This window comes from Helicoverpa zea, chromosome 3 (assembly GCF_022581195.2).
Source record: "Helicoverpa zea isolate HzStark_Cry1AcR chromosome 3, ilHelZeax1.1, whole genome shotgun sequence".
NCBI classification, from domain to species: Eukaryota; Metazoa; Arthropoda; class Insecta; order Lepidoptera; family Noctuidae; genus Helicoverpa; species Helicoverpa zea.
This window is the reverse complement of record NC_061454.1, coordinates 7,057,603-7,077,226: the sequence shown is the minus strand read 5'-3', so window position 1 is coordinate 7,077,226 and position 19,624 is coordinate 7,057,603. Positions and strand designations below refer to the sequence as shown.

Here is a 19,624-nt window from a genome sequence, read left to right as displayed (position 1 = left end):
TCTGCAATCAGAGCGGTGCATGTACATATTTTTTTCTGTTGGACAAGTAAGATGGATATGAATGGGCGGGGAGGGTCCGGATCCCCTGGATCTACCCTCCCCCCCCCCCTTATATATTTTTTGTCAAAACGTATGTAGTCGTAGGGCGGCATAATCAGTTTTGCACGCGGGCGAACAAACAGCTAGCGGCGGGCCTGCCAACCAGCCAACAAGCACGACCATTACACAACAAATGTCGTCAAACTCATGTCAAACTCAAACAAATCAAAGTCAAATGCATGTCATCCATAATTTGACATAACATTGTCATTTCAGTTGATTTCAGTATTGTTAATTTCATTGAAGTGTATAGATTTTAATCGGCTTATAATTTCATTTTAGTCAATTTGAAATCACCAAATGGCGAAAAATACTTCCAGTTCTGCTTTCCGTAAGATCGATATCGATCAATATAATGAAGATAACTTTAGAGAAGAGGAGGCTGAACAGTCTGTACCGACCGGACCGGATGAAGGAGAAGTTTGCGCTCTGCTGAATCAATATCCTTTTAAAACAGTCAATTAAGATTATTCATTATTTTATAAATGTTTTCGAACAACTAGTGAACGCCCGATATGCTAATAGTAGTATAAAATAAAAATCATCTATAAAACAATCATTTTCCTCAAAACATTGTCTGAGCAGATTGTTTCTACAAACCGACCAAATTCTAATTATGTACCTATGTAGTATGCTTGAATCACTTGCATAGTTTACATACCTTTTTATTTATAAGTAATAATCATTATTTTATTTGAAATCCTTAACTCTACCATACAGGCAGATATACTGAAGCATTGAAAGTTGTACTGAACAATGCGCCATTGGGATCGCCCAATCAACAAGTCAAAGTAAGTATGAGAAGTAATGTATAAAATAAAATTATTAAATAAAAAGAACCTCATAATACTTTTAGCCAGTGGTTCCTAATTAGTGGTATGCATACAATGGTGTTTTCAAGATAGCATCAGGGGCATGAGTATCATTCTTGAAAAAATATTATTAAATCCTTAAAAAAATAACTGCCTACTTGAAAAAATTGCAAATAATATTCTATATCTATATAAATGAAAATGAATTGTTGTTCGTTAGTCTGATTAAAACTCGAGAACGGCTGGGCCGATTGAGCTGATTTCGGTTTTAAAATGTTTTTAGAGGTCCAGGGAACGTTTGAACAATACGAAGTTCGCAGGATCAGCTAGTATAAAATATAAATAATATGGTTATGGGTATAGTATACATCAAAATTCTACATGACATTTAATACATCATATTTAATTTGCTGTATATATGTTTTCAGGATAATGCCTTGGCATTGACTTTGAAAGTGTTGCTTGCTATAAAGTCTACTCAGATTGAAGAAGCTGTCGGTAACCTGTGTTTGGATGATGTTGACATTCTGATGAAGTATATTTATAAAGGTTTTGAGAATCCTACTGAAGGATCAAGCGGGCATTTGTTATTGTGGCATGAGAAAGCATTTAATGTTGGTGGTTCCGGTTCCATAGTGAGGGTACTGTCTGATCGCATGAAGGTTTAATTGACATAATTGATTCCTTATAACAATATTTATGTATTAAGTGAAATAAATGATTTGTATATAACTTATTAAAGTTTATTTGATTTATCAAACTCCTACTATATTAAGGTTGTACTGAGTCTGAGAATCTCTCCTATATTAAAATCTCATGCTCTTGTCTCATCTCAATCATTGTTCACATCTTTGTAGCGGTGCAAGTAGCACAGAAATAATGTGGGGGGCAGTATAATACATCAGTCAAACTTGCTTTGATATAAATTTGTAGATAAAAACTTGTAGATCTGAGATACTGTGCTGTTGCAGTATAGGTGTGCCCAAATCCATTCTTGAACTATTATTACTGACCTAGGCTATGCCTATATGAGTATCACATTGTACTGGGATCAATCTCTGTCTTCACTGATCAGACCTATTATAACTAACAGGCCTGGGTCCCGATTCTCCTAAGTTAATAATCTCAAAATTGAATCGCAATAGCAGTTTTGACCATATCGGGCATTCTGCTACTAATATAAGACCAATAGTATTCCAACGACATTCGATTGGTTTGCGATTGGTCTGCCATTTTGGCCTATACGGTAGTTTGCTCTACAATTATATTGCAATTTTAATCATTTGCAGACAAAATGATTCATTTTCGAATAACAGAAAACGATAAAACGTTTATTTCAAAGAAAAAATAGTGGAATGCCACATACCTACGCTTCAATCGTAATTGAGTCGTGATTGGATCTCTGTCGGATGTAAATCGTATGTCGAGCAATTATTTGCTACATGAAGATCGTAAAAAGCGGCACTACGATCACTTGATGCTGTATGAACTATTACTCATCATCATCCTCCGAGCCTTTTTCCCAACCATGTTGGGGTCGGCTTCCAGTCTAACCGGATTCAGCTGAGTACCTGTGCTTTACAAAAAGCGACTGCCTATCTGACCTCCTCAACCCAGTTACCCGGGCAACCCGATACCCCTTGGCTAGACTGGTGTCAGACTTAGTGGCTTCTGACTACCCGTAACGACTGCCAAGGATGTTCAATGACAGCCGGGACCTACAGGGGCCCGATTCTCCTAAGTTAATAATGTCAAAATCGAGTAGAAATCGAATCGCAATATGATCGCAATAGCAGTTTTAACCATATCGGGCATTCTGCTACTAATAAAAGACCAATCGTATTCGATTGACATTTGATTGGTGTGCGATTGATCTGCTATTTTGGTGATTTTGGTCCATACGGTAGTTTGCTGTACAATCATTTTGCAATCGTAAATCATTTGCAGACAAAATGATTCATTATTGAATGACAGAAAAGGATAAAAACGTTTATTTCAAAGAAAAAATAGCGGAATGCCACATACGCTTCAATCGTAATCGAGTCGGGATCGGATCTCAGTCGAATCGAGTCGAACGTGAATCGTATGACGCTTAAGTAAAATTAGGAGAATCGGGGCCCAGTTTAACGTGCCATCCGAAACACGGTCTATAGTGTCTAAGATATACTTTGAAAGTACATACAAACTTAGAAAAGTTGCATTGGTACTTGCCTGACCTGTGATCGAACCCGCGCCCTCATACTTGAGAGGTAGGTCCTTTACCCACTAGGCCACCACGACTGTAGGTATGAACTATTACTACATATAACAAATAGGTACCAACGAACATATTTTTCTTTCAACTGGGATAGATCTAAGTGTTTCAAAATATATTATACCTAGGTACATAGGTTACGTCTAGGTACCTGTAGACGACTTTTTAAGAAAAGATCTTGAAATTCGATTATCTTGAAACGGGTTAACTTTTGCCCAGTGTATGCCATGGTCAAATTTGTCCGTATTGACCTATACTATCACCTCAAAAAGGATGCGGTCTACTTACAAGTAACCCTGTTTATCGATGGTATTATTATATAGGTATCTGTCATGCAATGCCAATCTATTGATGGGATCCTAAATCTACGGGAGGAACTGTTCCAAATTAAATGTAGGGGATTTCTTTCATTTTCTAGACAAATATCATAATCTAAGTCCACATCGCTATTATTGCATAAGTTTGCAGACAGTCGGTCGAATATTATTATGCAGTGCCTGTCTAATATTACCTAATTAATTCTCTTTTTGTTCATTTGCATGTAGAACATACGAACAAGCTTTTTTTCGGCGTCTAGGTAAGTATCCTATGTATTCAACGATATATACCTACATAATTAAGATAGAAAATGGAAAACTAAATATCTACCGAGCTACCTACCTACAATTTTGTTGTATAGGGAAACTTATTGAGCTTTTACTACTTTTGCAGGTACCTGCCTACTTTTTTATTTGAAATTATTTATTTATACCTAAGGCTTTAGTTAAATGTAGTAGGTAGGTATTTCGTTTTGCTATAAAGCTATTGCGCCCGTCATCCCATCTGACCTAGTAATTTTACAGACGGAAGTTTTAAAGAACGAACTGACACGGATAAGTGTTCCGGAGTCTATCGCTGGCAGATAACTTGCTGTTCGCGCAAGTGGCTACTGAAGAAAGTAAATGGACGATCGCAGCATCGAACGTCAGCCTGTCTCTCGCCAAGAGAGAATGTGCGATATATAAGCCACTAACTTGACTCGCCATTCGGTAGTTTTTTAACTGCACCGCGGACGCACACTTGTACGACAATGGAAATTCCGGTTAGTGAACAATTCAATTGCTTTCATTGGACTGTACGACTTTGCTCGATTTTTATTTTTTATTATTTAATCATGTCGTCGAAGTTATATAACTTCTTACGTAATGATTACTTCCTGGTCTTATACTAGGTGTTACGTAGGTCTGGAAAAAAAACAATCTGGTGCTTCGGGACAGTTGACACAATACCAATTCAGTTGCGCAAGTGTTATGAGCGGGAAGGCGTAGAATAGTACCTTTATGTAAATCAGAGTCGATATATCCAGACCTAGGCATAGGCAATTTTGATTCCGGGAGTATTTTCGGTCATGCCCTTAGTACCTATAGGTACCTGCCTACATAGTAAGATTATTCAATTTTGATTGTATTTAATTACGGTAATTGACTCTTCAGGTTTACATATAGGCATTGTAATATTTGCAATATAAACCTTATGTACTAAATATCCGTTTCAAATTAATTGTGTTGAGATACTAATCAAGTAGGTACCTACTAACTTATAATTTTGACGAGGTAAGCCACTAAGAATTGTTTTTTTTTTCAGAAATTAATTATATTGCTGTGTTGCTCATATTATGGCTTTGCATCACATGAGTCACATCACGTCCAAACTATACCCGTGGAGAACTATGAAACTGAACTGCAAGTTCTTGGTGAACACGTAGAAATTCCTGAAACTCCGGTAAGAGTGGTAAAAATCACCAAAACTGTGGCTGTCAAGGTACCCGTGCCATATCCAGTAAAAGTGATCGAAAAGGTGCCTTATCCTGTTCACATCAATAAGCCTTACCCCGTCCCCGTGCCACAAATAGTTAAAGTTCCCCACGTTGAAAGCCCCCAGCAACTGCACGGACATGAAGCTCTCGGAAGCCAAGGTAGCCACTATCCTGGCAACTCTTACCAAGTACAAGAATCACATGCGCGTGGCGGCCACTCAGACGGAGACTCGTTCGGTCCAGAAAGTCAATCATACAACGGAGGCAACTCCGGCCATATTCAAAGTTTTTTACCCCACAGTGATGAGTATTCTTCCGAAGGATCATCTGGTAATTCCTACGGAGCACCGTCATCCAGTTACTACGGCGGGAGCGATGCTGAATCTTTTGAATCCAGAAACTACAATCAAGCAGTAAAACCCCACAAAACGAATGCAAATGTCAACACTTTCAAATACCACTAATTCAGCATACCTACCGATAGGTTTGTAGGAAAGTACCTGACTGGTTTGTTTTTAAACATTAACCACCTTATTACTAAACGACATAACTTTTGTCTGTGATAACCCTTTTTTTTATTCCGGACTATTTTCCAAAAAAAGCATGTGTTTATATAGTGTAATTACAAAAAAGATTAACAGACGTTTAATGCGTGTTTAAGAAATTTTTGTGCGCGATATTTTTTTTTTTTCACATACGGTTCAAACTTCTATCATTTTTTGTAATAACACTATATAAATTGTTTGAAATGCATGGTAGCACTGTAAATGGAAAATCAACAGATAATTATTGTACAAACATAGATTTATACTTTCCATTAGAGATGGAAATGGCATTCCTCAATTGTTGATTATTTCAGAATTTCTTAGCAACGGGGTAGGATACTGCCAGCAACGATGTTTATGTAGTTTTTATATTTATGATTGTGATGAGCGGGCGTGTTGGAACAGTAATATTTATTGTTAAGGCTATATTTCTGTTTCTTTTGTTGTTGCTAGATGTGTATTGTATAAATATAATTGTTATTTTGTTTCAATAAATTATAAATAAGTATTAAAAAAGTGTTTATACTAAATCCATTTACTCCGCTATAACTAATTAAACATTTAATTAAAATATATTTTAATGTATGGATTCGTGCAGAAAATACCTAGTTACATGTATATAACTTCACTACCATACCGCAAGAAATATAATGTTCATGTAATGATTAATACAAATTAAACATCTTACAATGTAGCTTAAATTTAGGAATGCATAAAGTACTAAATGTCTATGGCGGGAAATTCTTTTGATACTACGTACGGTACATAAGATGAAGTTGTGTAATAATAACACTGCACTGTCCAACAAATATGTCTTGCAAAAATGCAACCTTTTATCTTATAATTATGTAACGTATATCATTTATTATTGTATAAGCGGAAATACGTGTAATGGTAACAACACAAATTCTAGGAAAAGGATTATTATAATACAATTCCAAGGATGATATCTATTTTCTATCACATCACAATGTTAAATAACACACAGTTACGCTTACGATATATTATTATTTTAAAAAGGGGAAAAAAAGTTAACGCGCGGGCGTTTACCAGCACTGTCTTCATCAGAATGTCCACACGGTTCATCGACAATGGGTATAGGGTTGACTTCGATGATAGGCGGCCGCACCACTTCGGGCTTTTCATCCTCGTCCGACACGTACATCCGAGTCAGGTCTGAAGCGACTGATGCCGTCTCGCATACACTGGTGACAATATTGAAAAAAATATAATTAGCCACGAGTTACGAATATTTTTTTATAGAATTGTGCACGAAGACGAAAGAGAGTAGAGTATATCTATGTAGAGAGTAGAGTAGAGTATGTTTGCATACCTATAATGTTCCGAGTCAGGGACGGGTAAGTTGAAGTGTGTGGTTTCTTGCTTGATGCTCATGATGGTGGGCATCATGAGCGCGGCGGCGGGCGCGCCGATGGCGGCCGCTCCGCCCAGCAGCAGCGGCGGCACCGGCACCTCCGTGTCCTTCACGGGCAGCTGCATCACGATGTCCGACTGATCGTCGTCTTCGTTCTTTATTATGTTACTAATTAAAAAAATAAAATATTCTTAATCACACTGCTCCTCGGTATACCAATTGTTCCAGAAAGTTTGACATGCAAATTGTTTAAAAAAGTTTCTGTGACACCTGTTATTGATAAGGTTCACTATTCTAAGGGAATAGCGGCATTTTGAGAATAAATGGGGGTCTCTCGACCCTTAAATAAGTTTTATCAGCCACGTGTTGCTCGCAGCATGCCAACTTTACATGTCGACAGGCTTGTGCGGTTACTGCGGCTGATACTGTTACATTGACTTAGTAACCTTGAGATTCTCACAGGTAGCATTACAAACCTGTTTCAATTCAATATCAGATTCCGTAAACAAAACAATAGTGTACCTAATTGTCACTAAGTGATAAACCACAATTGTAGTTACATCACACGAAGTTGCTGTCATGTATGTAGGTATGTACCTACTTAGTATAATTAAGTTCCCACAATAATAAAAAAAAAAACAATCATTAAATGCACCTGAATACGAAAAATGTCCATTCGTTTGTCCTCAGAACGAAAAGAATTAAATTTAACAATACGTTATGTGAAAGCTGTCAGTAAAATAAAATTGCTTTCAAAATAAAATAAAAATCATTACCTTCCCAACTTCAGTGCTATTTTGTACTCTTGTGATTTTTGTACTACTTCCAACCAGTTCTGTTTATCACCATCGACGCCTTCAGAATTAAACGAGGATCCAGGCCTAAAACATACATCCATTTGTAAAAGCTAACATTGAAATACGTAATTAATTAAATATTTAAAGGCGCTTTTTAATTTTGAAAATTCAGAGTTATACTAAAGTACAATTTTTCTACGCAGATTGGGACTATCATGTTAGCGAGTCAGTGCTGCTAACAGACGCGGCAATATTCATTAAGTATTATGTAAAACCGCGAACATCAAAGCAATAACACTGACAAATTCCCATTATAATGCTTGCTTCACGACTACCGTTGCAAAATCGAATGCCAACTCAGAGAAGACCGACAAAATGCCTAGATGACATGTTCTAGTTGATGGGTAAAACCCGAATGGCGGCTAGCCTACGCCTATTCCTAGTATCCTATTATATTTAGCTAGAACTAGGTGTAGCTGTCCACGCGTGCCTGGAGTTAAGTGTATACTATATGTAAGTCAAAATGCTTAACTGAATTAAAAACTTAGTTCTAGTAGATGTGGCGATAGCATGTTGATCTTGTACTCAAGTGATCAGCGCGACTCTAAAATCAGCCTAAAACCCGCCTTAGAGTTAGTTTCAGAGACTAATTATTGGAAAGTATTTGTGAAAAATCTATCATATCGTAAATAGCGCAATATAACAATTATAATGCATTCCGTACTCACATGGGTGTGAAATTAACCATAGTGGCGAGGTGTTTCTGCTTGTGGATTTGATAGAAGTTGTCGGAACTCTCCATCATAGTGATATCCTTCGTGAGGTCAGGCAACAATAACAGGTTTTCAGATTGCATCGATTTCGATATGCTGTTGTCCGATATATCATTAATAGAGAACTTGAGTTTGGCTGTAAACATAAAAAAATGCTGATAATTGAAAAACGTTCTAGAACCTTAATTATTTTTATGTAAAAAGTGTTTGTAGACAACTCAAGTAATAAACAAGCCTTTTTCATTTCTGATGACTTTGTAAATAGGTATATGACGATGTAGCACCAATAAAATAAAAACTTACATTTATCTATAGGCGATATTTTTCCAGCCACATCGTACAGAAAATCAGCAGTCCAAAAGTGAGGAATCCTGATGAAAACTTTTCCGGAATCTACTGGCATGTGAAATCCTAACTTATGTAGCAGCTGCAAGAACTTGAGATCCTTGCAGATAGACGCCTGCTTGCAGTTCCACGGGACCAATGGTATGGATTGGTTGAGAACTAAAAATGTTTATAAATACACTGAGATTAGCATAAGCAGTCGCAATAGACATGTGGAATGAAAAACAGTAATTTGTCCGTCTTTTAGATGGACCCATAACAATAAACACGTAGGTATTATTATTTTCTCTCGCTAATAAATAGTCAATGATAAGTAGAACAAGTACAACGTCACGGTAAATCACTTGAGTTTAAAAAAAAATATATTAAAGTCAATCTAAAAGAACCATTAGACGCCAGTGTCCACCGAGGAAAATAATAAGTATGTACTTACGAAGGGAGTGGTAAGAGACTGGTGACAGTATATGCATATCATTGGTTTTCTTAAGCTTCGTCAGTTTTGTTTCATTTTCATCTGTACCACAGTCAGTTTCACTATTCCTAGCTAGTTTATCCAAATATATTTTAACGTAACAGGTTTCCAGTAATACTTTTTGAACCCAATCTAAAAATTTCGACTTTCCATCTTGAGTAAGCTGCTCACAGAGTTTATTAATTTCGTCATCTCTCATTTCTTTCATAACCTGTACAGTTTTAACATTTCTGTCGGTCTCTCCTTTGACATATTTATCGTAATCTTCTTTGTTAATAAGATTTTGTGTGTAAAGCTCTTTAATAACAGAATCTCGAGATTTAATAATGCCATCTTCCTTATACAGCGTGATGATTTCCCCGACGACATCAGGTAGAGCACTGCACTGCATGTAGTTCCAACTGAGCGATGAAAGCTCGTCCTCCGTCCACCCGCTGCATTAACATGTGCATTTGAGAAAAGTAACATGTGGACACACTCAGAGACATTTAATGGTTACTTAAGCCGTTCCTCAGTGCAGAATTTCTATGAGAATCTGTCACTAAGGAGTGAGTTAAGTAATCATTAAATGTCTCTGAGTGCGAGGGATAGTCATTTGCATTAAAGTTAATGAATTTTTTTTAGTGTAACTAAAAATTTTAACAGATTGCATGCAAAATAGTATTAAGGTAATACAACCAAAACAAATATAAATTACCTGGATTCTACATTTCCATTGGAAGTGCAAATAGTGTTATTATTAGCCGGGTTCTTCTTATCGTCAGCTTCGACGGTTTCTGGTTTGCTTTGAGACGCTGGAGTGATAGGTTTTGGTGCAATCTTAACATCTTCAAAACTATCAGTATCAAGTAGAAAGTTTGCAGTACTTTGTAGAGAATGTGGTTTTTTGATGAAAGTATTTATAACATACTCAATAAGATCAGACCAATCCTACAACATGAAACAGAAAATTTTATAAGTGAGTTGCGTTTCCAAATATTATACTATAACGAACCACGACTCTACCCAAGTGCCACGAATTGTTGTTTTTAAGAGGACGAATTGGAAATTTTGGCGCCAAGGATCTCAATTTTTCTCAGTAAATACAAACGTCAGTCAGTCAAAGCAAAGTATTTTATATTTATGTACAGATAACTTACATCACAAATTTCGAATTCCGATTTCCAAATTGAAGTAAAAGTTTTCAAAATTTTTGGTTGAAACAAAGTAATTAAACTTTCAAGTTCTCCGCCCACATGATGCATGAGGGTGAATATGCAATCGTTAACGAATTCGCCGTTGCCAGCGTAGTCCTCGAGCAGCAACCCATACTGGTACATTATTTCAGATGAAGCAAACCTGAATAAAATAAAGAATGGCGTTATTTCATATAGCTCACATACTATTTCTATTATACTTAATGTAAAAGTTTGGATAGATGTGTGTAATATAGATAGTGTCGCCTGCGGTTTCAGTCTGCACTTTTGCAGTCTCTCTCGGCCTCGGTCCTTTACTCTTTCAAGTAAATATGACTGCACGAGTTTTGATGAAATTTTTGTGTAGTGTATGCATTAAAATAACCTTTAGGCTTCTAGGCGTTAGGCTGTATAAATAATCCAGGGTCAAAATTTTATGTTGGGACGCAGGTAATATAAACATAATAATTACTGTCTGATGTGATCCAGCATATTGGTGGAACCATTGTATTCTGGCAACTTCATTGCGCTGTCCAAGAACATCAAGAGTATGTGGTTTGTTACTATCACGTCCTGAAAAAATCGAAATTAACTGTTTTAGGAATTTACTTTCAACCATTTCAGATGTCACCCTAGGCAAACTGAACTGAACTGAATATTTGGTGTGGATGCATATAAAAAGATGCGGATCTAGCGACTCGCGCATGTACCAAAGGAAAATACCCACCCGCGAGCCCTGTTGCGTGCGCGCGGGTCACTTGCGCATGTTAACTTGCTATAACTTTATGCACCGCGTAGAAGCACGCTAAAAACATGTGCGCGTCTAGCGACTCGAGCATGTACCAAAGAAAGCGACCCACCCGCGTGCTCTGTTGCGTGCACGAGCCTCGTGGGAGGCAGACCTACGTATGTTTACTTAATTGAGGAGGTCCCACTTAATTGTGGATATTTCCTAATTTACACATAATAACACAATAATTGATTTACCTGTAGGTATTGTTTGGAATGATACTTCGGATTGTAATGACGCAGCAGTAACACGAGCAATGATCTCAGCTCTTCAGTCTCACACATTTTAATTTGTAACTTAAGAAGTGCGTCTTGGTCATCCTTGCATATGTGTGAAAACTTTTTATACACGTCAATAGCCTGTATTATTTCCCTTATAGCTGTAACTACCTGCCAATACATAAACAGATTTTATCAATTATATTTCTATCATATTTAATACATAGATAGAAGAACTTCACCTAGTAGTCACTTAACTCAGACACACTACACATGAGTAGATAGATTAAAAGGTTTACACAAGTTGATGCACTTACCAAATGTAAACGCCTTATGTTGGGCTTCAGGTCATTACCATCAAGTTTAATGGCCAGCTCAAACTGTTCACAGAGATTGACTCCCTCCGCTGTCAAGTACGACACGATATCGATAGACAGGACCGAGTTCACGTTTTCCAAGTCGAGTTCGATTTGTGTTGCGAACTTCAGAAAGTAAGTGACTAACCAGAAGAAGTGGGATGTATCTATTTCTAATTGGAGGTTGGTGAGAATTTGATTATGAAGAGTCTGTACTAGAGAATTATATCCCTTTAAAAGAAAATCAACTGTGAACTCTTTCAATACATTAGAAATGTCATCATCCGTGGGAGTCTTATGGGATAATCCCTGGACGTTTATTCTGAAACGGCAAAGTCGTGATGAGTATAAAATGAGTAGCGAGCGAACTCTTAAGGCACACGGAGTGAAGTGAGAATACATACATGTTAGATTTGCCTCGCTTGACGATTTTCTTCCGCTTTCGGTCCTGCATGGTGGCGCCGGAGCGTGCCTTGTTGGCGCGCTGCTTGGGGTTGTGCGGCTTCTGGTGCACTGGCTTTTTAGTGGGTAACTCATCCTCATTGCTTGACGTCGAAATTGATTCTTGATTTTCAATTTGTGTACCATAGCCGCAGTCAGAATTTTCCGATATAACCGTCTTCTTCTCGGTATTGCCTGAACCTGGACCCTGGGTGTTCCTGTTAGATTGGACACCACTGCTGCACGATGTCGGTTTGCCCTAAAATAAACAAAGAACAATTAAATTGGTTATTTCATTTAAATTAATTCCAACGAGGTTATATAAAAAACTTAAGAGCTTACGCTATCGGATAGCAGAATATCTTCATTGGTATTTTGTGCGGAAGTATTTTTCTGTCCCGAATCTGTTTCCTTCTCTTCGGTTGTCTGAAACGGTGGATTACCATTCTCGCTAGTGTTGTTCATTTGCGAGGATGCATCCCAGTCCTTGTTTACGGAATTGGGATCGTCATTACTCTTGCCACTGCCACCCGTGTCAGATGAATCCGATGTTGGCTCAGAAGTACACATTGGCGAAGAGTCGCTGCCTGTGACCAATACAAATATCGTCGTGAAATTTAAAACTAAGATCAGCATATTCAGTTCAAAGGCCCTTCATGGTATAGTTAAAATTTATTTGTGATGTATTTTGGTCTGTGGACACAACTTATTGTAAAGGTCGATAGAAATAGAGCAAATTTTGATTACGTGAATTCTTGTCTGTCGTGAGTTACCCACTGGTTTCACAGTAAGTAACTTAAATGTAGCTTTTAATCCCAAAAAAAAGGTAAACATTTTGCCTAGCCTTTATTGAAAAAATCTTACGCAAATGTGGCAGCTCTGTAACATGGTTTAACTTTGCAAATAAAAATGGATTTTATCATAATAAAATCATAAATAATTTGTCTGTCACGGACAGCTGTGTTGTTGGGAATTTTATTCATCACCGTTTCTTCTTTCCTCTACTTACAGGTTCAATGTTATTTACGAGAAAAGCTGGTACATAATATAATTAGCCTTATTACATTAATCGCGTGACTTTAAGTTGACAAGACAAATTCAGTAATCGCAACTTCGGCGGGACAAAGCAGATGCTTAATTTAAGGATCTTCAACAATTGAAAGTTGCGAAACCGGATCGATTGAGCATGGTGCTCAATCGATTTGAACAGTTTTTTGATAATAAGTACGAAACTTCTAACTACGTAAAGTATTTTCTACCATTGTTGGCAAGAATGCTAATTTCAAAATTAAAGTTAAAAATGTGACAATAGCGATTGTTAATGAAAAGTAGGTACCTCTGTCTGGTGGAGAAGTATTACTCTCATTATCTTCTGAACTCTCTGATAGAGAGGCCTCAATCCATAAGTTCAATAGCTTATGCAGGGTGACAACATGTTGATCTTTGTACAACAAAGCTATCAATTGAACCATTGTTACAGCCCATTTATTCTGGAAGGAAAAACAAATACAAAACACACATCTCGACTCTTAGAACTGTTTCGCATAATATTACTTGTCATGTTTGTACTTATGTAACGTAAATCACGGGCACACTGTCGCGCTTATACACATGCAGTCTAAAACAGAGTAATACAATTATAATAATATTAAATTATATATCATTAATTTCACTTAACATATAATGTAGTAATAGTAAAATTCATAAATTGACGTTTACCTTAAATATATATGTGTTTTTTTTTTATAGTTTTGCATCACTTACCGCATCAGGAATAATCATTAACTTAATGAGAATTTTATCAATACTTTGGCTAAATATGTTCCATAGGATTTGATTCTGTACAGCGTGAGGTGGCCCACTGTAGCTGGGAATTTGGCCACTGGGTTCCTCCGGGATGTGCAAGATGTTCCGTAGTAACAAAAGCCCGTTACTTATGTTTGTACATTGTTCTGCTGTTAATTTAGCTTTTTGTTCGCAATCAACATTCTTCTTTAAAAATTCTATTACGACTTTCGTCGCCCGGTGATCAGTGAAAGCAACTTTTGTAGATCCAAGTAAGTTGTTAATTTCAAAAATAGTATGCCTCCCAAAATCATTTCTTGAAATGACATCAACTGATAACAGACACTCGATAGGAATTGTCAAGTTGACTAGGATTCTAATCAATAGTTCTACGGTTGACTCTTCTTTGGCATTAAGTAAGAGAGGTATTAAATCTTTTTTGATGTTCTGTCCAAAACTTATACTTCTGCGGTATGTACGCAAGTATTTATCTTCTGTTAAAATATTATGAAGAATTGTCTCCAAAGCAGCTGAAACAGAACAAATTCACTGTAGAGAACAAACTATTACGTTGAATCTTTGCAGAAATAAGTTCAGGTTAACTGCACATACCATTACAATTTTCGTTCACGTGATATCCATCTCCATGTGGAAATCCAAGGTTGCTGAATGTACTATGAATCTGCGGACTTCGTAAAACCCATTCCATCTTGTATCTAAAATAATAAATAACAAGGGGTTCGTTATATTAACTCATGTGTGCCTTTCAGATGTCATTTAAAGCCATGTATTCACTGAGAAACAATTGTTTATAAACACTGTTTCAGAAACAAAATCTACGTGTTTCTGAAACAAATAATTTTGTTTCAGAAACATAATATTTTGTTTCTGTAAACACTACGTGTTTATCGAATGTTTCTGTGCTCCCCACCCGTGGCGGGGAGCACAGAAACAAATCAGTTGCGCAACATATGGATACAAGTGTGGACGCGTGTTTTATTTGTTTATAAACGCCAAATAAATGTCTCCATAGCAAGTAATTTCTCTTTTCTTTTTCTTTTTACTAGAAATGGACTTATGCAAATAAATGTAGGCACCACACAACAACACTACTTCCTCGGGCAACATATTGTAAATATCTAACGGTGTGGACGGCAGTTTCCGAAACATTGTTGCTGTAAACATCTACGTGATGTTTCAGAAACTGTGTATCTGAAACATTGTTTCCCAGAGAATACATGGCTTTAAACAATTTATATAAATTATACCTCACAAAAAATTAAATGTTCAAACATACTTATAAACTATTTACGCATTCTATTACAGTGTCTGGTGTTTTATCCCCAGACTTATTAAAAAAAATCACATGCGAAGGTTCTTGTTTCGTTTAGGTACCTATCAAAGGATAAGAGCAATTAAATAATTTTATTTCCAAAAAGTCAACTTTACAGGAAGCGAAACCGTATTTTGAGGGTCATAAATAATCCTGACCCTGGATGAATCAAGCGTTTTGATGCAGAAAGTTATACATCTAGATACGGTACGCATCGTCAGGAGGTTCCTCTCTATGGAGTGTGGCGCTGTGACCGCTGACCGAGAGCTCGGATCATGTTCCCGATTTCAAATAAAATGATTTTTTATCTGCATATTATTATAAGTACTAATCTGTAATAATATAATAAAGAGGAAACATTCGTTGTTTGCACCCTAAAGGCTCCGAAACAAACGAAACGAAAAGAGGTTGGTATGGTCTATCTAGCTAGAGTCTATAGGGTAGTCTACTATACAATCGTATTGCAATCGTAAATCAATTATACGTAATATAATATAGCATACGATATAATTCATTATTGAATCTCAGAAAAGGATAAAACCGTTTAATCTTCTGAATCTGAACAACACCTACAACCCTCCAACTGAGAATCCCTTGCCATTCATTCGTAATTGAGTCGAGTCGTCATTGAATCTCAGTTGGATACCAACCATATGTCATTTAATTAAAATTAGCGGAATTGAGCCCCAGATCAAAGCCTGATCAAAATAAAAATAAAATCAGACTAAAATGCTTCTTTATATTGTCTGATGATTGCTTTGTTATTTACTTACTATATAAATACATAGTTTTATTCAAGACCAGAACTTACTCTTCATGGGTGAAAAAAATAGTAGTTATATATCAACTCCCAGTATGCACTTATACACGCACACACACACACTAAAAATAAAATACTATCGCAACGACCCTAAACAAACGTTACTGTGAATTCATCGACTATATTGTTTAACTTTTGACTTATTTTCCACTGCATGCACAACATACAAGAGACACTAATTAAAAAACATGAAATCGGAGAGATACACTAAAACTCGCAATTACGCATTGAACAGGGAAACATCCGAATTATATCCCACGTGAGCAAAACAACGTTATCCTACGCGCACAGTAGGTCACGCTCACGCGGTCGCGTGTACACTGCACGTGCTTGTCAAAGAGTATCGTGAACTCACCGTGCCGGTGCTACCTACGTACTACTCCCACTCCCCTACCTCTGGGTGGTGACGTCCGTCTACTTTTATGCCTAACGATACGGCAAGCGATGAATGGCAATGTTGCTTTATACGACTTTACAAGGAAAAAGTTTCATTAAAAAAAGGCTAACGTTTACTGTATTTAGACATGCTTGAAACTTTTCGTGAGTTAAAAAAGAAATCTATCTCTCGGCACGCACCGACCACAGTTATTTCAAAATTTCAACGTAGAATGCAAGGATTTTCAAGTACCTACTTAATGGTCAATTGACGGTAACTCTTGGCGTGCGGTCTATTTGGGTCACATCATACAAATGGCACCTCGACTCTACTTAAATAATGATCTTGATATTTTTACAAATAAATAATCTAATGCTTAAAATAATGATTCAATAGATTAAGTATTTGCTATTAATGTATTGTTTTTTGTCTACATTTTTACTCACAAGTACAGTCAGCTCCAAAAGTAACTAACGACACAAAAAGTCGCTATAAACTAATAAATTCAAAAGTAGTTTAGCTTTGTTTCGTTTAGAAAAAGAAACTGACTGATTTACATCCATTCAATACATTGTCATTGGCAGGTTGTGCCATACTCTCCATAGTTACCCATATCCTAATCTTCTAACATTCATAATAGCTCAAGTCGTTTTCTTCCATAGTTCCATAACCGGGAATCATACTTGGGTACATTTCTATATTGTATACAGGGGTAATCGTCGGTTTTATGTCACCACTAGCTTCTGCCAGCTGTTTCACCCGCATCCCGTGGGAACTACTTCCCGTACCGGGATAAAAAGTAGCCTATAGCCTTCCTCGATAAATGGGCTATCTGAAACTGAAAGAAATTTTCAAATCGGACCAGTAGTTCCTGAGATTAGCGTGTTCAAACAAACAAACTCTTCAGCTTTATCATATTAATATAGATTACTGAAACTCTTAACATTACCATCAACCATCAGTACCTTAGATAGACCATAAAGTGTAGTGCAGGTGACAAATAAGTATTCATAGTTTTTCAAAAATGTTTTGATGTGACAGAAAGGTACTATTACTTATTAAAGCTGTGTAGTTTTCTTAAAATCACAGAAACAAGAAACAAGAAATTGTATTAATAAAACTAGGGCCAAGTATTTTTTTAACATGTTAAATGCTTACATTGGATATTTAAAGTAATTTCGTCTAGTTTTTATTATAATTTGATATTTAACAAATTGCTTCTTTAAACTAGTTATAACATATTTTTTTTCGACATTACCTGTTTCTTTTATGTAAATCCTAATGATTTACCAAGTAAACAATGGTAAAAGATTTATGGTACAAACTTTTATGGTCATTTACCATTTATTATCGGTAAATCTTAGGTTTTACTGGAAAATCGAACGATTTACCATAGTTCGAGCTTTTACAGTAACACCTATATCTTGATAGGTCTTTTTAAACAATATTCTACTTAAAATGATTACATACTTGATTAAGTTACTATTATTATTGTATTTGCATACATTTTTTGAGTTTGTTATTTTTAAATTCAGATTTTCATTATGTAAGATTGTTGTCTTTAACTAAGTGCCATTCCGTTTATTGTCCAGTGTTAATAATCCAATCATTTCTGTTAATTACCACGGTAGTTGTATGTTAAAGGAAATTTTTCAAAATGTATGGAGCCCCGACCCACACTTAATTTCATCTGGCTTTGTTTGACTTAAAGTTCAAAATAAAATCTCGAGATTGCAACACAAAACAAAAAACCATCATAGCGGTAGGATGAATACCAAACAAACTACCTCCACTACTATAGTATAAGAAAAATACGCATTTAAGCAATTTATCTGTATTTTTCCTGAATTGATTAGATTTTTCTGAACTTTTCGAGGTACTGTACCTACATATAATCCACCAGATTTGAAACATCTGCTTTATTGATATTTTAAATATATATCCTTGTCTTATTTCCTAACGTGTTGTCAGACTAAATCTTCCTTGACAATCTGCTACAATATATCGGTTGAGTCTTACCTAATCACATATACTTTATGATATTCTATGGCGAATTGTAAAAAATAATCCTAATCCATTCAGTGGTTTAGCCAGAGGGTTAATTTTTCATTTTTATAATTTACAACATCATGTGTAAACCTGAGATAAAGTTAGGAGTATCAAATGTTTTGACCAGTTGACAGCTGCCAGTTTTAAAGGGGGAATTTCCATTGTTTGTAATGACTGACTCTTAAATGTGTCCTAATTCTCGCACATTTTTATTCTATTTAATTTGGTTTAAAAATTCATTTTTTCTTGTTACCAATCAACATATATTAAGCAGTATGTTAATGTATTTAATTGAATGCGTTTAGTTACGACACATACATGATATAAAAGTAATAAGAGGACAAAAGCTACTTTTTATCTGGGTGCGGAAAGTAGTTCCCTCAAAAACTGGGTGCAATAGCTAGGTCAGTGGGTATTCTTAGGTGCTGTGTTGTTAAACGTTTAGCCAATTTGTATTCAAGTTGTAAATGCAGAGTTTCTACTTTACACAAACATACCCTACCTGAAAAAAAGATCATTCAAATTTTTTCGTGAATACAAAGGTGAATACAGAGTGAAAAGAAAGCCACTTCTTACCTTTTGAAGTTTTCAACTTTTGAATTATTAACTTCATCCCATGAAAATATTATGATTTCCAATTGTGTACTGCGGACGATAAACTTTTTATTTTAACAAAACGAGAACAAGCAACAGATTAATATTTTTTGACAAATAAGTTTAAATGACAACCATATGACAACCGCTCGCTAATGTCAAACTCCAAAATAGTTTTTTTTTTTTAGGTATTTCATGTCATCTCGCAGTTCAGCCTAATAGGCCCTAGGCCGTGTACTACTGATGGGACATTGCGTATCAAGGCGGGCATATCATAACAATCATCATCATCATCATCATCAGCCTATAGAAGTCCACTGCTGGACATAGGCCTCTCCAAGTGCACGCCACTGAGATCGATAATAATAATAATTACGTTAAAAAAGATGTTATTGCAAAATTGCTAGTCAGAATACTATT

At 36.1% G+C, this 19,624-nt stretch overlaps 3 protein-coding genes across 5 annotated transcripts; 2 read left to right on the top strand and 1 right to left on the bottom strand.

Annotated features, from left to right (window-relative positions):
• Nucleotides 1–291: 291 nt before the first annotated feature.
• LOC124645732 (actin-related protein 2/3 complex subunit 5-B) lies at nt 292–1,647 on the top strand. The gene is made up of 3 exons (XM_047185605.1): nt 292–539; nt 818–890; nt 1,340–1,647. The coding sequence occupies exons 1-3, from the start codon at nt 400–402 to the stop codon at nt 1,577–1,579; spliced, it is 453 nt and encodes a 150-aa protein (XP_047041561.1). The 5' UTR covers nt 292–399; the 3' UTR covers nt 1,580–1,647.
• Nucleotides 1,648–3,481: 1,834 nt separating this feature from the next.
• Nucleotides 3,482–6,021, top strand: LOC124645728. Its single transcript, XM_047185599.1, has 2 exons — nt 3,482–4,246; nt 4,789–6,021. The coding sequence occupies exons 1-2, from the start codon at nt 4,235–4,237 to the stop codon at nt 5,422–5,424; spliced, it is 648 nt and encodes a 215-aa protein (XP_047041555.1). The 5' UTR covers nt 3,482–4,234; the 3' UTR covers nt 5,425–6,021.
• Nucleotides 6,022–6,024: 3 nt separating this feature from the next.
• Nucleotides 6,025–19,343, bottom strand: LOC124645719 (protein timeless). Of its 3 annotated transcripts, none has more exons than XM_047185586.1 (17): nt 19,187–19,343; nt 14,645–14,748; nt 14,012–14,562; nt 13,584–13,737; nt 12,590–12,834; nt 12,211–12,506; nt 11,768–12,128; nt 11,430–11,621; nt 10,915–11,015; nt 10,407–10,605; nt 9,965–10,197; nt 9,229–9,701; nt 8,754–8,954; nt 8,406–8,586; nt 7,657–7,761; nt 6,839–7,048; nt 6,025–6,710 (listed from the first exon to the last, which is right to left on the bottom strand). In XM_047185586.1, the coding sequence occupies exons 2-17, from the start codon at nt 14,739–14,741 to the stop codon at nt 6,518–6,520; spliced, it is 3,792 nt and encodes a 1,263-aa protein (XP_047041542.1). In that variant the 5' UTR covers nt 14,742–14,748; nt 19,187–19,343; the 3' UTR covers nt 6,025–6,517. The 3 variants fall into 3 exon arrangements, with proteins under 3 accessions (XP_047041542.1, XP_047041540.1, XP_047041541.1); XM_047185584.1 differs by lacking the exon at nt 19,187–19,343 and adding an exon at nt 17,171–17,189; XM_047185585.1 differs by lacking the exon at nt 19,187–19,343 and adding an exon at nt 16,177–16,525.
• Between the last annotated feature and the right edge of the window lie 281 nt (nt 19,344–19,624).